Genomic DNA, 24725 nt, shown 5'->3' with positions numbered 1-24725 from the left:
AAAAATTGTAAATGATTACCAAATTTCAAACCCCATTTTAATGTCAATTGATAACCAAATTTTTACATCTTGCTATCCTATTAAAGCAAATGACTCCAAAAATAATCATTGTAAACCCGAAAATAGTAAATGACCACCAAAATTGTTTCTGTATGGGTCACAGTTCAAACCTAACCTAACCCACTTTTCTAGTAGCATTTCGTTTCTGTAATGGTCGCAGTTTAAACCCAACCTAACCCACTTTTCTAGTAGCATTTCGGTTCTGTAAGGGTCGCAGTTCAAACCTAACCTAACCCACTTTTCTAGTAGCATTTCTTTTCTGTAAGGGTCGCAGTTCAAACCTAACCTAACCCACTTTTCTAGTAGCATTTCGTTTCTGTAAGGGTCGCAGTGTTAACCTAGCCCATTTAACTGATAGCAGTTCAAACCTAACCTAACCTACTCGTACTTTTGTAGTAGCATTTCAGTATGCTAGGTACTAGAAAAGTAGGTTAGGTTAGGTAGGTATGCGGTGCGGGGTACGGGGGGTTGAGCGAGAGGGGCTAGTAATTTTGGCATCATTTTACTTTATTTGGTAATATACACATTTTTTGGTAATCATAGTGGTTTATTTAGGTGAAAATATCGCATTAATTTGGTCTTCAACATTTGGTGATCATTAATGATTTTTGGTAATCATTAAATATATTTGGTATTCGAATACAATTTGAAGTGCAGTCGTAATTAAAACGGTGGTACTTTTGTAATTTTAGGGTTTATTTTTTTGGTGTTCAGTAGTTTTTTTTGGTAAGCATGATTTTTTTATTTAGGGTACCAAAGTATTTTTTGGTGGTCATTATATTTGTAGCCGTTTTATTTATAGAGAAAACTAAAAGTAAACTACACTCAAAATACCTATATCATTATCACGCGTATGTTTTACACGAGTCGTATATTTTCATGTATCTTTGATTTTTTCGCCTTGTATCTGTCTGACTGTCGTTTTCGTCACATAAGTTTACATAGTCTTTCATGTTGATATCATGTTTCACATACATCGTTGCTTTATGCATGGAGTAAATAAGTATAATTTCCACAGTGTTGACGAATTTGTAGTTACATTTATTTAAAATATGCCACAAAACTGTTTCTAATAAACTGTAAGCCATTTTTCTTAGTTTCTCAAATAATAAAATTGCCATAAGCAACCATATACATACTTCGTCTTTGACTTGGCGGCAGAGGCAGCAAGTTATTTAAAATCAATTCTGCTTACGCTGCCAATTCCAACACACAATTACAATTAATATTAATTTCATTATTTCGTCGGAACTCATATCAAAATAAAAAAATCAACAACGCACCATAAATCCAATAAATCAGAATGAACATTTTTCAACTTTACCTCCATAACAATTAAAAAAAAATAACTACGCGTGTTTGAGTAGACCTTTTTACCGCTAACGTTTAGATGAAATATTTTAAATGTTTTTATTTGTGTAGTTAAATTTATAAAATTTGGTTAATAATGTATTATTTATTAAGTTCATGTTGATTTTATACAAATAAAACTGCAAATTATAGCAAACATTGTTTTGTTTTTTTTTATAGGCATAGTGGCAGAGTGTCATTACGAACCATAAAGCCAATACTGCCTCTAGTTTTTGTTTAATGGATGAATGCCACGATGCTGTGTCACAAATATCTGTGAAATAAAAATTAAAAAAGAGGACTTTGCCGGCCTAGGCCTGCAAGATTTGTATGAAATTCCATTAACTACCTTTTGTCCTAGCCGCACCTGAAACGTCATACTTCGCAGCCTATTATAAGGAACATAACATTAATATTTCATTGCATGTTTGAGAAAATATAATTATCACTTTATCGCATGAAATACGAGAAGGGTCGTTAATATATACAATAAATTTTTAGTTTATATTGAATATGAAAGTAGAACTGCTTAACTGGTCGCCCTCGCGTGAATAAGTACCAGCGAAATACAAGCGCGATTGATAAAAAAATGGCATCATTTCGATGTCAAAATGTACATTCGAATTGGCCTCAAGGGAGACATAACAATATTTTAATTTAATTTTTATTTCTGCGCTCTAATTAAGTGAATAAAATTAAACAGTTTTTGTATGAGTCCACAGACTAGCACACATCAAAATTACATCTGTCTAGACAAGTTTTAATTTGTGGGCGGTTAGAGAATATGTCGATAAGTATGTTTGTACTTTAAATTAAAGCAAAATTAGTTCGTAGCGATATTGACCAAGGCTGTGTAGGTGCGAGCATACTGGGCGTCTGAGCCAGCGCCCTATTACCACAGAAAAAATTATAGTACTAGGTACAGAAGACTCACTCTCTAACAAAACGCGTCTGTTACGATCAGCACAGATATGGCCGCTAGGTGGCGACAGCGCCACGCGCGGCTTATGGCAAACCCCAAAATTGGGGTCGAACGGATGTAGTTTTAAGCTACCTGTAGCAAAGCGACGAAATCGCGGAGTACGCCACGCCTGCCGAGGCTGTGTAGGTACGAGTATACTGGGCGTCTGAGCCAGCGCCCTACTAAGCTTGTAAATATAGTTGTGCCCCTCATCACAAGGACGTGTCCACGCGCGCGGACGTGTCAACTTGGAATCGTAACATAAATCAGCGGCTGACGAATCGCCCTCGCTTTATTGCTACCATTATATGATGAAGAGAATTCGGAATTACGAGTGAGGATTCTTCGCCTTTATGGGAATTCTTGTGTACTACTAAAGCTCCCGTTCAGACCATAATTTTAGTAAATAATGTAGATAGAGAAAGAACGAATATTATAATGGGAATTATGTATTGTGGAGATTTTTATTCTAGTTATTGGTGCCTAGTTTAACAGTACGAGTTTGGTATAAAAGAAAATCAAAACGAAGGGTAGCTATCTACTTTTTAGTGTTCCGTACAAAACTTTGTTTACGGAACACTTATGGGATCACTTCGGTTTTGCAAATCAGTTAAATACGTTTTTTTTTTAATTTAAAACTCAACTTACTCGTAGTAGATACATATTGTTTTTTTACCGATCTACTTCAGTATTACTGCTGTTGCCCATTCCTACTCATAAAATTATGTAACAATACATAAACATAAATCCTTTGTACAGTAGGCACAAATTTTATTAGGTATCTTTAAAATATTCAATACGAGCTACGTGTGTGGGTCGCTTCTTTGTAGGTGCCTACTTATATAACGGTGATTACGTTGAATAGCAATTATAAAATCCGCTAAGAAATAATAATATATTTAGGAAACTCAACTCAATTATTCATCAAAAGAACAATTAGGCCAGCAAATCACCGTCATTAGCACCCACGTCGTTATAATCTTAATTAAGTATCCCTAACCAAACAATGATCGGCCTGAATGCGAGCGTTCGAATATAACTTCGCAGATCCCAGTAATGACTGCTATTCAACTTAAGAATACAATCTCCGGATCTGTAAAGTCTCTCCATTCAAGATCGTAGGTGCCTCCTTCAGTAGGATTTTCTCAGAGTGAAATGGGCACGGCTCTATCACAATTCATTAAAATGCCATTCAGATGGTTCCATTGTATGAGAGCCATTATATGTCTCTCATTTGCCTTAGATCAGAGACTATGTGGATTACAATGCTGCTTTGTTGTTTTGATTTGATTTTAAATGGTCCAATATCTCTTTTGCGAATTCGTACAGGTGAGGGAATCCGTACAAGTTAATTAGATACGATCCGTTAGTCTAATTAACGTCTTAAATGTCATTAAGTAACATTACTTTTTTATTCACTTAATGTCACTTGTCAATTAACAGCTGATATCAGGTCAAGCTGGCAGGCGGATATTTTAAGTTTAAAAATAATAATTATGGCAAGCTACCTGTCGAGGCTTTCTCAAGTAACTAAGTACGTTATGGAGTTCTTCACAAAACAAGTGTTCGGCTTTTAAAAGGGTCGAAACTGTGCATGAGTATCCTCTAGAGTACAAACATACACAGCGTATGCTTCTCACATAAGTGTATAAAAATCTTAAGGCTATTACTAAAATGTAGCATTTATTATATTAAGTAGATGTTGACGTGACTTTTCGATGCACCTGTAATCCCTATATTATACGTATTTAATTTATCTGAAAAACGATTTTCATCTTGACTACAGCGGCATGAGAAGACTTGTTACGTTCTTATACTCTTTCTTTACTTATATTTACTACCTCTTCTATAATATCCGCGTAAATTTACTAACAAAATAACAGTCTTGTAACTTGCATCTGTACCGCTCACGTCGGTTTTACGTCCGTCCAAACTTCCCTGTTTGTGTGAACTCACATTATTGAAGTCTTTTTCATTTTATTAGTTCTAGATTAACGACCTGGCCGCGTTCTAAAGCAACTTTATTGGCACATAAAACGTCCATATAAATCCGACCATTAAGCGGGTTCACTTTAAATTAACCAGAAAAGAAACGGTTCTTGTCAATTTCTTATAAACTAACAATGTAACTCAACTGTTGTGTAGCTAATCTTTATAATCATATTTTATTTTAAGTACCTATATAAAGTAAGGGTTAAGGATTTAAGGTAGTTTCCCTCCAGGGCCCGACTTATCTTTCCACACTGTATAACTAGCTTTTCGATGAAGGAAAACATCACCAGTCAGCAGTCGGACTGGTTTATTTTATTTATTTATAAAGTATCCAACTGGAGGTCGTTCTGGTGTAAGTATAATACTTACGCTACTTATATACCTACTAGTAAGCCCAATTGGTAGCTAAACTTAGAAATGTATTGTTTTTAATGAAAGTTAAGTATACTTAGAATACTTACAAAATGATAGGTAGTCTATTTGACTTACGAGTGCTCAACATTTCTATCCAGGTTGGTCCAAGAATAACTTTTTGGCCACTTTGGCTACTGCAATATAATTGACGCTGACTGCCTATTTTACTAATGAAATAGAAATAAGCTTTTAGCCTTTTAGGCGTCAAGAGACGAGGCAAGCCCTAAAAAAAGAGCTAAAAGGCTCGAGTCTTTTGGATCACCAGCGCTGACTGTAGGTCTGTACCTACTTATATTGTTAATAATTTAGTAAATCTTTGCGTTTGTGTATAAAAGCTAAAGGAAAATACTTTGAAGATATTACTTTTTGTTTTATGATTGTGTTTTCATTTTTATTGACATTTTGTAAAGAAACGTGTGTGTCTCTCGCGTTTTGTACTCATATTTAATTACATAAACGGGTCTACCGCGATGTACTCTCATTATTTTTACCTTCAATGCGGACATTTCAGCTGAGTTGCACTTTCAGTGGTCACGGAATAATGAAAGTAGAAGTATATCCCGTTTGAGTAATTAAATATTTATTTGAGCAATATTTAATTTTTAGCAATATATAACGTATCATTCATAGCTGTTGGAATTCCTTGTATAAATAAATAAAATAAGGAACTTAAACCAAATCCTACCGGCTACCTCATTTTCGATATATTACCATTACAAAATGCATCAAAAACATTTCACACAATGGAAGTTAAATGTCCTTATTGCCTTACAAGTAATGGTCCTTGTACAAGAGGCTAGTAACCTTGTCAATCCATTGAACCAAGGCAGCATTGACATTGAAAGTGATATTATTTCAATAGACTGCCTCATCAATACGATGTCAATGTATGATTGACTCTGAATGATTGAGGTAGACAATAGGAATGATGACTGTATTTAAAATTAATCACACAATACACTAAATAAATCACTAAAAAATTATATGAGAAAAACGTCACCTGCAGTATTTTTTTAACACAATTTATATTTCATAAATCAGTAAGCGACGTCATATGTCTATGTTTAATGTATATTTCATAGGGCCTATCTGCCTATTCCTTTGACAGTTCGAAAAAAGAAGCTAAATTGAGTTATTAGTCAGGCACAGCGAAGGCATATACAAGGAAACCGCCTTTGGGAACATTGCCATTCAAATTCTCGGCACAAATTAGCACACATACACAATTACGCCTACATTTAAATAAGACGATACGTTTACAGAGCCTGTAATCGAAGCTGGTAAACGGAATAATAGTCATCTCTATTACACAAATGTACATAGCTAAGTGTAGATGAAATGCATATAACGTCAATAACTACCAATCAGCGACATTAATCCGCTAATAACCTTCTTGCTGTACGTACTGGCCGCTGAGAGTCCGCGGTTCATATTTGATTAGAATATGACTTGGACAGGGATAGGTTTATGCAATACATTGAAGAACCAGTCAAATAATTCACGTATAATAATTTAATGCAATTAAAAGATAACTAGTTAAAATTTAAAAAAATAACAGACTAACTCAACATAAGTAAAATATTCATTGTTGTATAAATGTATTCCGCTATCATAAGTATTTTTTACAGCTTGGTATATTTTATTATCAATCTGTATGGCAGAGCGAAGTCACGTTCAGGTATAGTCTGTCAGTTTTTCTAAGATCAAGATCAAGTATAGTAAATGTATGGCGAGCTTGATCTTAGAAATCGGACAGGCTATTCAGCCTGCAAAATTTACATGGGTACACGAATCGGGTCAAAATCACGATAAAGGCTCATCCCCACTTTCAGTTCCAATGGAAATATTTTATATATATATAACCGGTCAAGCAAGATTGTCATGAGAAAGGCGCAAAATTAAAATTTTGTATGGGACCATAACCGTCACGCGCTTACATTTTCTAAATTTGGCGCTCTTTTCTGCTGACGGAAATGGCTTGAGAGAGTACCTGGTCGTAGCATATAGTCGTGACAGCAGAGGGTGGCTTCAAATGATCAACATATTCATAATGTGTGTATTTGATAAACTAATTCATTGAAAGAGTGACAGAAAAAACATATTTACATATAGGAGACCGGGTATGGTTATCTCATGGGTACAAATCGGTAAAGCAGTTTTATTAAGCTGCGTAAAGTCGTGAACCCTTTTTCTGACAAGTGGAAATCTTCATCTTGGAAATGAATAGATCATATTCTAGATCGTGTCAGGCATCCAATCAATTTCATGTCTTTCTAATTGGACAGCTTTTGTCCATAGTTCTCTGCGAATAGGATCTTAAGGGAATCTAAATGGAAAGTAACATAACAAATACTAGAATAACAATACGAAATTTACTATGAAGTATTTGAACAAATTAAATTATTTTCCAGGAAATATTTTAATTTGTTTTTATCAAGTAGAAACACTACTATATATTATTTCAGTTTATAATACGAAATTTGATAATTAGGTAATTTGAAATAACTAGGTAATTTTTATACCTCCATCCCATGAAAGAAAAAATAATGATATAAGTACATATGTAAGAAGGAATTTATTACAATATGTAGGATACCTAAATCAAACTAAGTTAATAAAATTGTCTACTTCATTTAGCATAACAACATCCCTATTACCCTCGTAATTTAAAAAGTCGTATGTTATTATGAAAGTAGTATGCAGGTGTTACGTTTTAGCTTAGCACGGTAATATTGAAAAAATGTCGTCATATTTATTCCAAATTTTAGTGAATTTATCTGTTTACTTACATGTGAAAAGTGATTCCAGTGGCTTTGGTATGAGCAGAGTAACTTCTGCACCACTTCCAGACACATGAAGCCATTTTTAGTTATAAAAAAACGTTGTTTTTATAAACCAATTTAGCCATTTGTCACTGACTGTCAACTCGGTCGAACTGAGGTTGCCAATCGAGCAGTTTGTAAGTACCGCCTATCGCGGGGTAGTTTACGTTGGGTCATAATTGAGCGGACAGAATGTTTTCTTGTATATTCGTTCACTGGTCAGGCACCGTTTAGATCTAGTGTGAATACTGCATAGGTACGTAACCTTTTGCTTCGGTGGCTTTCTCTCCATAGCCAGAAAATATGTAGTATCGTACAAAAAAATTCCGTGCTCCCTGGATGTCGGTTACCCATATTTCCTGTTCATGAGCTCTGCTTTCACTAAATCATACAACTTTAATTGATATATAACAAACAAAACCCAACACAATGTGTAATAAATAGCTCATGGATCGTTTTTAGGGTTCCGTACCCAAAGGGTAAAACGGGACCCTATTACTAAGACTTCGCTGTCCGTCCGTCCGTCCGTCCGTCTGTCACCAGGCTGTATCTCACGAACCGTGATAGCTAGACAGTTGAAATTTTCACAGATGATGTATTTCTGTTGCCGCTATAAAAACAAATACTAAAAAAAACAGAATAAAATAAAGATTTAAATGGGGCTCCCATACAACAAACGTGATTTTTGACCAAAGTTAAGCAACGTCGGGAGTGGTCAGTACTTGGATGGGTGACCGTTTTTTTTTTTTGCTTGTCACCATGCCTGTCATGTTCTAACAAGTATGTAAGTACGAAATTGACGGGCATAGTGACAGCCGATAAAAATGGAACCATTGGAACCATGCTACGCCCGCTGGTAACATTCGATTCGGAGCGTTGTTGCAGTTGTAAACTAGTGACGCCACTTTACTATACTTCGTTTTTTTAGCATTAGAAATTAAGTAAACAATCTTGATGTCTTTTATATGAAAAACACATTTTAAAAATAAGTTACGGCAAATATGTAACAATTATGAATCTAATACGATCATTTATATGCTTCTGCTTTCATAAGTAATAGTTTTATATTTTTATAAAGCGTTTTTCAATTAAATGACATGTCAAGATCGCTTACCTTCTTGCAAGTTCTTTCTAATGCTAAAAAAACGAACTATAGTTGCCTGAAGTATAGATTTTCATTCATTCAATCAATCTACTTCTAAAAACAAGTGACACATTGAACGTCCTAACGCCCGTTGTGGTTACTCAAACAACAATACACATAGACATAATATACAAATACTTAAATACATAGAAAACAATTATGACAGTCATGACTCAGGAACAAATATATGTGCTCATCACACAAATGAATGCCCTTACCCGGATTCGAATCCAGGACCATCTGCTTCATAGGTAGGGTGTAGACAAGACCGGTCGTCGAATAATGGTCAGTAATGTCACTGTCAAATGCTCCATCCAGTAAGTATGTGATCTGTTTCATTATTCTCCAGTGGCCGGTAAGCGATCTCAACAACCAACCCTGAACACAAGTTGTGTTTACACAGACAATGTTTGATAAAGAATGAATAGATTCCGCACTCCGCACATTCCTCTCAAGTTAATGTATTCTAATTTGAATCATAACCCTAGACAAGACAGATGATAATTGCTTGCTCAAAAACAGGACGTTAGAACGTTATAAAGGCAAACTGTATCGTATTAGACCCAAACCCTTGAGCGGGTCAACCGTTTCTGTTTACTTGAAATTCAAGCCTTTATTGCTTTTATGAGTAATATATAACAGTTTACAAAAGTTTAATAATGATAGAAACTCGTTTTAAACCTATTTTAATCACCCAATGCCTCTTCAAATATTTATTCGTTTAGGTAAACATTTTTAAATTATTAAAATTTTTAATTGTTCTTTACCTACATTAATTAAAAATAATAGTAAAAATACAAAGAATTCCTTTAAAGTATAAATTGCACTTTTGTTAGAAAATAGCAGACGAAAAACACCCACTATTTATAAAGAAACTAGCTGTTGCCCGCGACTTCGTCCGCGTGGTATCTTATCTTCAACATTTTACATCTTTAGTACCTATAATTTTCATATCCAAGCAATGTTGAAATTAAGTACTTTTCTTTTTTAGCAAGTTGTATGAAGTTTTATTATATTTTTATTATATATTATATTAATATTGCATTATTATCCGATTTACATACTTAATTACGTACTTAGACAAAATTTCAACTGAATCGGAAATCGAAAAGTGGCAAGTTAAATAAAAGTTTGGAAAAACGATATTAATTTATCCGAAGTCCGAGAATACCTCCTGATTGACATATTTCGTAACTACATTTTACTTCTGTATTGTTTAAATATGATATTATGGCATGGCAAGCATCATTCTGTCAATTGTCCCATCATAGGAGGTACGCAGTTTTACAGCTCCTATAATGGGATTGGGCCAAATACCACTATTTTTTTACATCTGTGGACTCACAACATAGTGTTTTTTATACCTTATCTCATGGTAAATGCAATTAACAAAACACATTCTAGTTTTCATCAAGTATTAATTAATTGAAATTTAATAAATTAACTCACCTCTCTTAGCGAAGTTGTTAAAAATTCGTAGTGGTATTTTTTTTCAGTGACACGACAACTTTTTGGCTGACGCCAATTTCTTAAAAAGCAACCAAATTTAATGAAACTTCAAACTAAAACAGCTCTAGGACTATTATTTATGATAATATACAGCCAGTGTTCATAAACTACTTTTAGATACTTATTTTAGAGGAATTATGTTTTTTTGTCCCATTACTGGTGCCACGTCCATTATAGGGTATACTACTATATATCTATATCATTAAAGCTCACTTGCACCATTCCACTAACCCCGGTAATCCCGCGGTTAAACCGTTAACCTAGTGTCAAATTGTACTGGTAACCATGGTAACTCCAGGTTTAACCCGTTTACCCCGGATTAGTGGAATGATGCAAGTGGTCCTAAGATAAATATTAGCTAACGCACATTCGTACCTCTTTTACTAATTTGATTGATCAAGTGTAAGCAGGACGTATAATTTGAAAAAACCGGGCAAGTGCGAGTCGGACTCGCGCACGAAGGGTTCCGTACAATAATGCAAAAAAAAAAAAAGAAAAAAAACCGGTCACCCATCCAAGTACTGACCACTGCCGACGTTGCTTAACTTTGGTCAAAAATCACGTTTGTTGTATGGGAGCCCCATTTAAATCTTTATTTTATTCTGTTTTTAGTATTTGTTGTTATAGCGGCAACAGAAATACATCATCTGTGAAAATTTCAATTGTCTAGCTATCACGGTTCGTGAGATACAGCCTGGTGAAAGACAGACGGACGGACGGACGCGGACGGACGGACGGACGAACAGCGAAGTCTTAGTAATAGGGTCCCGTTTTACCCTTTGGGTACAGAACCCTAAAAAGAAAGGTAAATCTTTAGTATGTAAATCATAATATACCTGATTCCATGCATGATGCATGCGCCCACTAATTTTATTTCAGAGGCCAAAAATCAATTCCCCCTATTTCTCGGCACATTACCTCCCTCTAGCCTAAGGGCAACGCAAAAATATTAGCCGCACCGTGAAACGACATCAACATCATGCAGCCGCCATATTTCGTTAGTTGGTAATCTGAATACCGGCCAATCAACGCGCGCTGTGAGCGGCGGGACGACCCTATACAAATTCAATTATGTTTTTTTCCTATTCCGTACTGGTGTGTGGTAAACATGTTGTTAACATGCGAATATTTCCGAGGGCTCATTTTGGCATCAAAGGATGATTGAGCGTAAAAATAAACTCATAAGTATGCAGCGACCACCACAATTATAAGCCAATTGCATTTTTTTAATGAAATGGGAGATATTATGTGGGTTTCAATCATTACTGCAATCATTGTGTGTCTTATTTAGAAATATTGTTAACTTCTGTCATATATTTCTTAGGCATACAAACCACCTGAATAAAAAAAATGTTTCAGGTCGTAGGTAATCCAATTTTTTTTCCACAAGTCACCATCATCATCATCATCATCTCAGCCATAAGACGTCCACTGCTGAACATAGGCCTCCCCCTTGGACCTGCATTCGTACCGGTTGGAAGCGACCCGCATCCAGCGTCTTCCGGCGGCCTTAACAAGGTCGGCCACCCACAAGATTGTGGGTGGACGTCCTACGCTGCGCTTGCTAGTCCGTGGTCTACACTCGAGCACTTTTCGACCCCATCAGCCATCTTCTCTGCGCGCAATCTGGCCTGCCCATTGCCACTTCAGCTTGCTAATCCGGTGGGCTATGTCGGTGACTTTAGTTCGTTTATGGATCTCCTCATTTCTGATTCGATCACGCAGATAAACTCCGAGCATAGCCCTCTCCATAGCTCGTTGAGTGACTTTGAATTTTGATATGAGGCCGATAGTGAAAGACCACAAGTGCCACAAGTGCGGCTTTCCAATTTGTCATATCAATTACACAACTCGCAGTGCAACAAGGTGCAAGATATCGAATCAAAACCATTACAGATTTTTAAACATGTATACAAAAACCTAAAAGCGGCTTTACTCATTGATTTCATTTTGAGAGCTACGTGTTGTTCGAATGCTGAAGTGGCAATGGGCAGGCCACATTGCACGCAGAGAAGATGGCCGATGGGGTCGAAAAGTGCTCGAGTGGAGACCACGGACTAGCAAGCGCAGCGTAGGACGTCCACCCACAAGATGGACAGACGATCTTGTTAAGGTCGCCGGAAGACGCTGGATGCGGGTCGCTTCCAACCGGCACGTATGGAGGTCCAAGGGGGAGGCCTATGTTCAGCAGTGGACGTCTTATGGCTGAGATGATGATGATGATGTGTTGTTCGAATGCTACCCCTGTCCGTCGGTTTAATCAACCTTTCACGTAGGCTTCACTAACTTTCATTTACGACAGTCCTAAAAACTCGCAGCTCCATCAATCGGTATCATGGCGGACGTACTCGTTATTTTCCAATTCTTGTAAAAGCCAATCATACGAAACGGGGCCCATGAGCGAATGTCAATATAGCTTATAACGCGAATACAGATCGCTGGGGAGACGCGGAATGTGTTTTTTATTTACAAAGCCTTCCGATACGAGATACTATTTTTTGTTACATACGCGATAAATGTATACCCCACGGTGAAAAGTTCTCGTTATTGCTTTCTTTGAAGTTAAAATTATATTTAAAAATGCATAGCATACCATTTGAGCGACACGCTTTGAGGCAATATTTCCCTTCCATTTTTTGACGACCGGTCTGGCCTAGTGGGTAGTGACCCTGCCTATAAAGCCGATGGTCCCGGGTTCGAATCCTGGTAAGGGCATTTATTTGTATGATGATACAGATATTTGTTCCTGAGTCATGGTTGTTTTCTATGTATTTAAGTATTTATATATCATATATATCGTTGTCTGAGTACCCACAACACAAGCCTTCTTGAGCTTACCGTGGGTCTTAGTCAGTTTGTGTAAAAATGTCCTATAATATTTATTTATTTATTTATTTCCCACCATGATTTGAACGTTTTTAACAAAGTGACAGAATTCAATTTTGTTTAATTTCTGAGACCTTTATGCCCGTCAAAGTGTTAAAAATACCATAATGGTTAACCCAGTGGACTTATTAATTAGCTCGCAATTTTGATATTATTTTTGGACAACTAACGAAATTTACTATGAAAATTATATCACAAACCATTGATATTACGAAACTTAGATTGATCATTTTTGTTTGTGATCTTGTCGTATTTTTTTTCTATTAAGTTTTTTTTGCTGCTAAATAACGTTTGGTTATTAAGCAATATGTAATAAATAGTTAAGCTTAAGCACTTACTCATACATATAAGTAACGTGGAATATTTGCTTCGTTAATTTTAATGCACCAGTTTTCCTTGAACGAAAACAAACCATACTTTAAACTATAGGTACACTGTACTTAAAATAACGCTTCCCGTGATAGAATCTGTTGTTTTAGTATTGCGCTGTAAAACGTTGCAGCTAACTCGTCTAAACCAAGTTTAAGCTAACTCCGAGTTAGACGCATTACGCTATTAAAAAGAATAATAGCTGTCGGGGAGGATAGGGGTTGCGGCTCTGTTTACATTATAGTTTGCGCTGCTTAAGGATATATTCTACTCGAAATTTTATGGAGAAGATACTTGGTTAGATTTTGTATATAAATCGTAATTTTGCAAATAAAAAATAAAAAGATGTTCTTCTTATTTATTTTTTTAATAAGTAGCATGTTTATAAACTTTTTTATGGGTGTTACCATTATAATATTAGAAACATTTTTCAATTAATAACTGAATAATATTAAAAACAATAAACAGATAAAGACTAGTCAACAGTTTTGTCCAGAATATACAAAGCAAACTGGCGTTATCGAGCGTGTAACTATTCAATGAGATTACGACAATTACGAAATAATGTTTCACTCTTATATTTTCAAGAAAGAAGTGTTTGAAGATTTAATAAAAATCAAATTGCAGTTAATTTTGTCTATCTAATTCTGAACACCACTATCGAAATATTTGATATTATAAAACTTTATTAATATCATGAAAACTAAACCACTAGACTGTAAAAAATCCTATCTTGTCTGCCACTCGACTTTCATTTAAGAAAATTACAAAATTACTCAGTGAAATTTTGAGAAAAACATGAAAATCAGCGAGAAAGCAAGGACTCGAGAAGACAAGTGCTCAAACTTTTCTCAAACCGAGGACGCTGAGTGATGGACAAATACATCTCAAATTTATGACAGACGCGCTTAGCATGATTGGACATTAAAAAATTATTGCTTCACCAGCCGGGAACTATTTACCTAGTAGAAAAAATGCAAAGGGCCTTTAATTAATTGTACAGGTGGCATTCAATTAATTGTACCAGTAAATCCCATTCCAAAGAGGAAATTCATTATTTACCCAAAAAACGACTCAACTATTAAACATAAATAAACCGTACCTATCTAAATAAATAATTAAAATGTTTCTTAGTAGGTACTATTGTATATATATATTTCGTGTTCTGATTAGGAAAAAGTGGAAGAATTTTTTTTCTTCTAATTATTCCTAATCAGAACACGATACCGAATAGGCCCTTAAACGGATCCCCAATTTTTTTCGTTACACCTTGTTTCAAGGAAAACTTAAATGATCTACCTAACAAAAAATTACTAAAAGGTACCACATTTATTACTCCATTAAACACTGTTTCCGAGAGTATATTAATATCTGTTTTATTGCTATTCCAAATTGTGAAAATGTCATCCATTAACACAACTCCCTTCAATATTCAACAATAATTTTAATGGTATAGATCTGTAGGAAGAACACATTTTGTAACTAAATACATACGTAATCTAGTTTCCTAGCGCCTTCGACTCAGTGGTAAAAAATTATAGCGTTTGCATATATTGAAAGCTCTCCACTTTTATTATGCAAAAGTTTGATTGGATAAAATATGCACAAACATTTTTTTCCAAATCGAATTCGTAAAACGTATACGCAATCCTCGGCTGAATTATTATATTATTTTAAAATAAAACTAGTTTTCAATATACAAATGGATTTTTGGATCTGAAACATATAGCGCAATGCATTAAATATATGAAATATAAGCACATCATTATATAATTCTGAGTACCTACGTATACAATTAATTTTAACAGATGTTTAAAATTAAATTTATGCTGCAGTTATTTAGATAGTTAGAGTTGGACCAAGCCAACTCTGCCTGCGATCTGCAGTGACAAAGTGTGGCCATGTCAAATATCAGAATAACTGCTATAAAAATTAATGAAAGAACACAACACTGCCGTGTCACGCGCATCTCATGTAACTTTAATAGCTGAGTTTCGAGATAATTACGTTTAAAGTTTTAAAAATTCAAATGCTGTTATCGTTGACGGTTCATCGTATATTTTTTTTTCTAATCTACATCGGGCCGGAAAGGCACTTTAAAGTTTTAAATAGTTTTCATTTTATTCCAATTAAATGGTTTCGCATGATCAACTCTTCCATACTATTAGTGGTCACACGAAGTCATATAAGCATACATGGGGGTTTTCGGTGCGGGAATGATTTCGTGTATTTATCGTGTATTATGAATTAAACGTAGATATTAAGGTCCAAATGTGCTTAGAAATGTTAAATTAGTATCGTTTTTTACAGTTTTTACCTGTTTTTTGGCTAGTGTAAAACATTCCCGCTCCGAAAACCCCGATGTATGCATATAAGACAAGTTACATGACATACACGTGATCAGACGTGGCACGTATTACTTTACCAACCTGATTCAAGTCTTCGTCGAACTCAAATTTGTCAACTATTTAATTGATCCTTTTGTGTTACACATAAAATGTCATAAATTGTACTTGAGTTTAATTGAAGTGTAACGTTTAAAATAACATCTTGCACTACGTGTGCTATCAAAATCGTTGCAGACTTTTCTTGGTCTAACTCGACCTACAAGTTATTACGAGTAACCATGAAAAATAAACATTTAAAATGGTGCTCGAACTGCAAAATTTCACACCCTAATTGAATACAGCCCAGGGGTGGAATATTTCTCGCGGTATCACATACACTGTCCGCAGCGGGACGCAGTTGTTTTGCTTAAAGCACGATATATAATACGCGCGGGATCTGGCGAAGGCAAAATAGCCAGTTTTCACGTTTTTGCGTGGCTCCGGTGCGTTGTTTTTGTGCACTTTCTGTTATTATGCTATCGGATAGATTCAAATTATTAATGTTCGCTGGGTATCGTAAATCTAGATTATGTGTCTGTCATCCTCGTGTTTTTACTTTCATGGTTTAATGTATGTGTTAAAAATTTGATTAAAATACGAGTAGGTATGTGGTTCATTTGACGTTATTCATAAAATGGGACGTTCAAATAAATTTCACGTAAGGTTTATTGAAAACTATCATACCTAGGTTTTGGGGCTCCGTACCCAAAGGGTAAAAACGGGACCCTATTACTACGAATCCACTGTCCGTCCGTCTGTCTGATTGTATCTCATGAACTGTGATAGATGAAATTTTCACAGATGATGTTTTTCTGTTGCCGCTATAACAACAAATTGGTACTAAAAACAAGATAAAATAATATTTAAGTGGGGCTCCCATACAACAGACGTGATTTTTCTGCCATTTTTTTGCGTAATGGTACGGAACCCTCGCAAGCGCCCAAGCTACAATAAGGCGACATGTACGCTTGTGAATATTGACTTGATCTGTATACTTAATAAAAGATTCAGCATAACACTAGTAAACTCCATAGGTACATAGATTCGAGTACCTTTTGAACGAACAATACTCAAATTTCTAGATAATTCGTTTATATAACCAATCTAGTAGATTCTTAGTCCAAGCGAATCTATAACTGGAACTAATCAAATCCCCAACATCAGTAAAGCAAACTCAACCCCTGTTATTTTGTATTGAAATTCGTCAAAGTTCTATTCGACAACATTAATTAGTCCTCTGATAGGTTCTGTCTCGATAAACTCCGGTTATCCCTCAAATCAATTAACTTCTCTAACATTGAATAGGCTCGGCTTATCATTGAAATCTGCTGCGACATATCAAATAGCGATTAGCATATTCTTGAGTAATCACTGGGCCGTGTGTTCCGATTAGTTGCGATAGAGGGGCGAGAGTTATTGACGAAACATTGTAATGTGAACTCCTTAGCTATGCTTTAGGCTCTAGCCTAAAGCATAAACGTGAAAACGTTTAATTTGATAAGGCACATTCTTCTTCTCTATCGAATTACTCTTGGCAGAGCAGTCGTGATCACGTTGAACGACGAACGATTCTACGCCAGTTCTCCCTGGCAGATGCTTCTCTGGCACATGTGTTGGGTGAGGTGTTGGTAAGGGCTTTTATCTGATCCGTCCAACGCTTTGGTGAACGTCCTCTTGACCTACAGACATTGACCCGTCCCTGGACAACAAGTCTCTCCATGGCCTGCTCTCCACGTCGCGTCACATGTCCGAAGTATCTGAGGATACGCGCACCGTAGCTGAGAGCCTCTCTTTCACTTTGAGTTCTTCAAGTATGAAGTTATTTTTTATCCTGACCTAACAAAGGATCGTGCTTTCAAGTCACCCGTAATTTGTTAAGCGATGGGAATATCAGGGCTAGAGCTCGCAACCAAGCGGATGTCCGGTTTTGAAATACAGCTATATATTGAATAATTATTCCGCTACATTTGTATTTTATTATAATTTTAGGGTTGATGATATGAATAATTTCTTACTCAAATCACCTTGTAAAATGTAAATAACTTAGGACAGATATGTGTGTCGCTTAACTTCAAACTCGGGTAAATCCATTCGATACGACCATACCAAAATCGCATAATCTGACGGATGCAATTACCCGAGTTCGAAGTTAAGCGACTCATGTATGCTCAGTATTTTTAAAGTACGTGGCCTACATGTACCTGAAGTCGCAGAAGACGTACGTGACGTACCTAGGTACCTACCTACGTGATGAACAAGCCAACTTAATTTTCGATATGATGCAATTTGAAGTGAACAAAACTGTTGTTTCTTCACTTTTAATCACAACGCCTGACAATAGGGAGTACCTATAACTGCAATGTTCTGCCGCCAGATCAGTGCAGCACTAGTGCACATAGTAAACCATAACTTATAGATACTAGGCCTTAAACACTATGACATAGATCCATCAAGGTGGTTTGTTTTTGCAGGTGGCCTTCCGCGAAACGCGAAAATCGAAATTTCTTTATCTGCCTCTCTAACAATCGAATAGGCAAGAGTGATAGAGAGGCGGAAACCGAACTTTCGATTTTCGTGTTTCACCGGTAGGCCCGTGATTGTGCTAGTGACGCCCTCTACGCAGAGTTTTGCGTAACATTTGCGTAATTGGCGGTAAACGATCAGTCGCGGTTGTTACGTCTTCGAGCTTGAAATTAACGTGAAACTACCGTTATTATTGGCGCACGCATAATTATAATTATAATAGCGAAACACGGTAGTTTTGGCAAAGAACGGGGAGCGCCAGGATTATCAAATTTATTAGTTCAGTACGTCACTTGCGGTATAATTAACGACAGTTTGCCCCTACATTGTTTCGTGACAACGAGCTACGCGGCGAGGTCGGATATTTTAGTCAAAGGTGTCAAACTGCTGAGATTGCAATAAAATGAATGTAATGGTATTTACAATTTTTTTTAATTCAGACAAATTACAATGATGAGTCATCATAAGTATTTTTTCTACTCCCGTACTTTTATTTGTCATTTAAAGGGTTGTGCACATACCTTTAAACCCCTATCTTATAGTTGTCAAGACAAGTCCTTAGTCTATTCCCAAAAAAGTATTTGTGCATACACGCAGTATCTTTTTGGCACTTTTACGATACTTCGTGTAATCACCACTTAAAAAATATTGTATGAAATACATTGTTGCCAACCTAATTTTTATTGTCATCTTTGACAGATGAGTGAACCATAGACATGTTTTTTTATTTCATTAATTCTTTTCCCGTCCGTACCCTGCATTCTTTGCTATTTCTTGAATGAAAAATATTCGTTAAATTTATATATAAATTTGTTAAATTTTATTTATATTAAATATTACTTATATGTAAATAAAACATGTAGACACACAGCCATAAATGTTATTTATTTATTCAAAAAGGGGCATATTCAAAAATTAAAATATAACGTTAATTTCGAATTAATCTCAGTTTGCTACGCTCGCACTTACATAATACATGCGTGCTACTTTAACTTAGTGTACTCGTATTCTAATATTCTTATTAGGGTGGTCCTGCTGGTTCATATTTCGTCGAAGTTAAAAATTTCTACAGGAAGTTAAATTTTCAGTGCGGCAACGACCAACGTTTTTAAAAATTCTGAAATAAATCTACATGTTTTAGTGACAGAGACTACGTTAATTATTTTAAAGCGGTTGTATCGTAGAACAAAAATAATTTCGACAAATTAAGGACCACCCTGATTCTCATGAATAAATGCTTTAAATTGTGGCTACTCCATGCATTCGCATTTCGCGGCGTGTTCACGCATTCGAGAATAACGCCGGTATAAATGTGTGAATTATGTGTACATAATTAACATAGTTATAATTCTAGCGACTCAATCAAGCCGCTCACGCGGAATGTTTACTGGTACACATTGCATAGCAAGTAGTGTTGTCATGGAAATCTGCTTAAGTGTAGAGTTTCGTTGAATTTTACAAGATGTATTAAATATTTAGGGCCACTTGCACCATTCACATAGGTACCCGGGGTTAACCGGTTAAACCTGGAGTTACCACGGTCACCAGTACAATTTGACAATGGGTTGACGGTTAATCGCTTATCCTAGGGTTAGTGGGATGGTGAAAGTAGGCCGTACTGGTGTAATGATACGATCACGCGGCCGTCAAACTCGCTGTAAAATATAAAATTGTATATAAGTCCTAAGACATTTAATTAATTATTAATACTGTTGATGTATCTGTTTATTTCTTAAGTTACTTCTCTCGCAGCGAAATGTTCTCAAGCGTGCAAACAGAAGACGTGCATGAAGTACGTTATGTAACAGTCAAATTAGTACGTTCATTTTTCAAAAGTCAGATAAAGTAAGTTTGTTTACTTATCCTTACCAAACATGGCAGTTCATCTATGAAACTTTGCTTCATCCCTTGCTTTACGAGATAGAGTGTAAGGCAGAGGCGGGTCGTAAAGTATATTTAATACCATAGAGTGCACGCAAGCATAAGTTTCGACTTAAAGCATTTCGATGCTTTAGGAACTTTTGTTCTGTTACCCCATAATACTATTCCATATCGAAGATTTGACTCTACGTAACCATGGAAAGGCAGAAGGGCTGTAGAATGTAATGGATTTGAGTCACCTACCCTTTCGTGTGCCGGGATTATTGTTTTTCTAATAGTTTCCTCGTATGAGTCGTACGCGGATTCGCGTTTCAGCATTCGAGGGCTTAAGTGCAAAAAAAAAACTCATTCTTAAAACTATCAATAACAATTTCAGTATTTTGCTACCGATCTCATGCCTCCGGATCCGCGTTCCGGCATTAAATTTGAGGGTTACAAAAACTGTTTCTTAGGGTGGTATTCCACCTGTCCAATGTCACTGCGTCTCACTCTCTCATGAAAGCAAAATGTGACACGCAATTCACATTAAACAAAGAAATAAGATTTTCAGTACCTATTTTGCTACCGCTCCCTCTTATGCCCCACACCAAGCCAGGAAGTTAGGAAGTTTCCCCTAGAACAAATAAGGCATTTGAATTTCCCAGCCCACTCCGAATTGAATACCCGGCGCTAGTTCCCGACTTGCGGGATTTTAAAAGTTCTGCCTTTTTAGAATGTGTCCTACAACCACGTGGAAAGTGGAAAGGGGTTACGTGTAGTTTTCCTAGTAGAATAGAATTAGTACGGACAAGGAATTTGATTTTATTGGCCACAGTGTTTTTTTTATTTTTGTTTGCCGGCTCGATTCGGAAAATGTATTAGAGATTCACTAGATATGAAATAGTAAAGATATCTGACGTTCCACGGCAAAATGAACCTTGTGGCAGCTGGCGCTTATGTCGCATAGCGCCGCAATAATAATGTTAATAATAGCGTAAGCGCCAACCGCCATAAGATACCTTTACCAGTGGGACGTCACATATATTCACTATTATATCGTATCTAGTTAATCTCTAATTCATTTCCAGAATCACGCCGTAAGTAAGGGCCCGATTCGGATTTTGAAATAGACATCTATTAGATATCTTTTAGACATCACCAAGATACGATAACGATATGTTTAAGATCTAACCTGTCAAATGTGACATTTGCGCGATTCTGGAGATACTCTTGAACGATTTCCACAGGATATGACTTAGAGATCCAATTCACACCTAATAAATATCTTACTCTATCTAACGTAAAATGTGAATTGAAGTTTTGAATTTCAATAATTTTAATTTTATTACGATTTAAGTGTTAATTTAATTTAGTTGACGCGGTGTGTGTTGTTTTCATGAATTTGTAATTAATGATTTATTTTTAAATTCTGTTTGTAAATTGTTATGTGTATATGGACTATTTGTCTGAAATAAACGGTACATTACATTAACAAATGTCAAAAATCCGGAAAGCAGAGCTACACTGATTTTTAGCATTTGCGGCAGCAATGCAGTCGGCAGCAATGCTGCAGCAGTAATGCTGGTGTAGGCTGAATCCGAACGGTACCTTTATATTTGTGCGAAAATGTTTTGCGCTAAAGACGTATCCAGACTAGTAAATTTTTCGCCAATCTGATAAAATTGCCCGATCAAATCAGGACGTGCGGACGCAAACGCCATTTTGGCTCGCCAAATTCAACCGCCGATAATGACCGATATTACCGATAAAATGAGGTGCGGACGCAAGAATACCAATTTGTGACGCCAGTATTTTCGTTCTGGGGCATATTTTTAATTTAAAGGGCTCTAATATCACCATAAATCTAAAATTGGTGATTAAATTGGACATTGACGCCAATTTAATTTCTGATCAAATCTGTCGATTTGATCATCCCATCTGGATACAGCTTAAATTTTGTAATCGATGTGTCACGTCGCGATTCGGGAAATGAATTAGAGATTCACTAGATGTGAAATAGTAAAGATATGTGACGTATGCGGCCATAAGGTACCTTTTGTGGTGGAACGTCACATATCTTTATTATATCATATCTAGTGAATCTCTAATTAATTTCCCGAATCATGCTGTCAATTTCAATCCGCTATAGGTACATATAAATATCATCATTGGCCTCAGCATCTTTGCAGTTGATAGTTTCAGCGACTAAAGAAGGTATTTTGAGGTGGCAGTCTTCAGTCTACATCGACTGCGATGACTGTATAGATCCATTATCATTGCCTTAATGTGTATAATGTATATGTGTATGTATGTGTGTGTATATGTATGTGTGTGTGTATGTGTATATGTGTGTGTGTATTAGTATTAGTACATTAATAATGTGTTAGTGTACCTATAGAGTGTTATGGTTGTGCTACTATTACTCGAATTAAAGGCTTGAATTATAAAATCATTATTATTTACTTTTAAATCGAATATGGAAATTGATTTACTGTTAAAAAATAAAGCTGTAATCAAACTATCCTAGCCCGATTCATGTTTCAAACAAAGGCATTGAGGTTTTCCATTACTGTACAAAAATATTGGTTTCCACTCATCTCAAAGGCAGATCATACCTATAACTGTTTTATTTTATATGGAAATATCTCTCAAAGTTATACAATTTCATTGCTCTTGTTTTTGCCATCTCAATCGTGAAAGCAATACGTACTCATAATTGGTAATTGTCACGGAGAAATTATTGCGCCATGTTAAGTAATAGGTAACACAAAACAGACTAGAAAAGTACGAGTGGCTTTGTGTACGAGTATCTACGCTACAAAGCTAAAAATCATCTAGCATGATTTTCCAATGTGCCAGCGCTACTAGCTACAACATGCTTGTCTCGTAGCTTGGCGTAGCGTGCTACGGAATGCTACGAAGCCGTAGAATGCGATTGAGGGAGAAGTGGCGACTCAACGGGGCGTCAACTAGCTTCGCTGTATTTGCTAAAAATAATTATATTTTCCGAGCATTAATGAAACTAAATCTTATAGTAAAATAAAATAAAAAATACTTTAACAAAACTACATTTAAAAACAGCTTTTGTTCAAGTCAATCGGCTACAAACCCTCCCAATATACATATAAAATGAGTCGTACAAAGAACCGAAAAAAACAGATTAACTTTAAACTCGTGTACGTAACAGCACCTCGATCCAATTAAGTATGCGAGTCAATTGATGCCATGCACACAATACGTCAGGATACCAAGTAGGCTAAAGAAAGGGCGCCAACTTTAACGCATGCGCAAACTCAAACGGCGAACAGTTCCACTCACGTTGCTCAGTATCCGCGGAGACCGCAATCCGAACGCGCGGGTCTAAAGCCTTTCGTGCTTACCGTGGACGCGAGTGCACGTAAGATTGGAGCCGTATTAACGCAAGGGGTTTTCGCGGTGGAATGGTCGTGAGGGCATAGTTCGTGCGATGCGCTTAGCGCGTGATGGGCGCGCTAGGCGTGATAGTGGCGCTTGCGCTGGTGAAGACCTGTGCACCACTCTACCACCACCAGTTCGCTGTGCATGTGCCGGGGGGAGCGCCGGCAGCGCACCAGTTAGCACACCGTCACGGTTTCGTCAATCACGGACAGGTAAACGTCACGTTTTGAATATCGAAATCAGATATCGTTTAGGACTCGTACTGAGTATGAAAAAAATATAATAATATACCTTAGTTATTTATTACAAAAAAACATAATATATAGCATTACAGTCGAAACCAAATCACTGTTCACATCAGATTATAAAATACGTAATGTATTTACACAATTTAGGAAAATCAGATCATAATCAACTTTCGTCCATCATCTCACAGTTCCGCAGACACATCTGATACAAAACCATCCATCACGGATAGGTAAACGTCGGCCCGATTCAAACTTTAAATCAAAAGTGACGCTTATGTTTGAAGAAAATCACCATATCGTGTCTAGTCGTAATAATTGATGTATCTTATATATGTTTGAATAGGGCCGCGTCACGTTTTGAGTATCGAAATCATAAATCATTTAGGACTCGTAATATGTGCCTTATGTTTTTTACGTCACTAATCTACTTGTGTGAGTAGAATTCACTGTTAACACGCAACACAATGTAAAACTACCTGAAAGAGAATTTCCAGGCTAAAACGTAACATACCTATAAAGCATAACTGAATACATAAATGTTAAGCTTCGTCCCTTTAGGGAATTAAGAGTAGTATAATCCATTACAAAATGCATTAATTTGTCTTGAATACTAAATCATAACAAACAATGTATGTAGGTACTTTACCAAGAGGTTCACTCCTTCCAAACATAATGCTTTTGTAAAATTAAATACTGTCTTCTATATAAACCAACCTATAAACGCGATCACAAAAAAATATTATGTTTACAAGTAAAGTTTCAATAATTCGACTAATTTTTTAA

At 36.1% G+C, this 24725-nt stretch overlaps 1 protein-coding gene across 1 annotated transcript in view; it reads left to right on the top strand.

Moving 5' to 3' along the window:
- Positions 1-23388: 23388 nt before the first annotated feature.
- Positions 23389-24725, top strand: part of LOC134669622 (furin-like protease 2) — a 29945-nt gene continuing 28608 nt past the window's right edge. Inside the window, exon 1 of the mRNA XM_063527278.1 lies at positions 23389-23906. Coding sequence (XP_063383348.1) covers positions 23760-23906 — 147 coding nt within the window. The 5' untranslated portion in view covers positions 23389-23759. The remainder of the gene's footprint in view (positions 23907-24725) is intronic.

The sequence above is a fragment of the Cydia fagiglandana genome, chromosome 12, assembly GCF_963556715.1.
Source record: "Cydia fagiglandana chromosome 12, ilCydFagi1.1, whole genome shotgun sequence".
Taxonomy (NCBI): Eukaryota; Metazoa; Arthropoda; class Insecta; order Lepidoptera; family Tortricidae; genus Cydia; species Cydia fagiglandana.
This window is presented reverse-complemented; position numbering and strand designations above follow the sequence as displayed.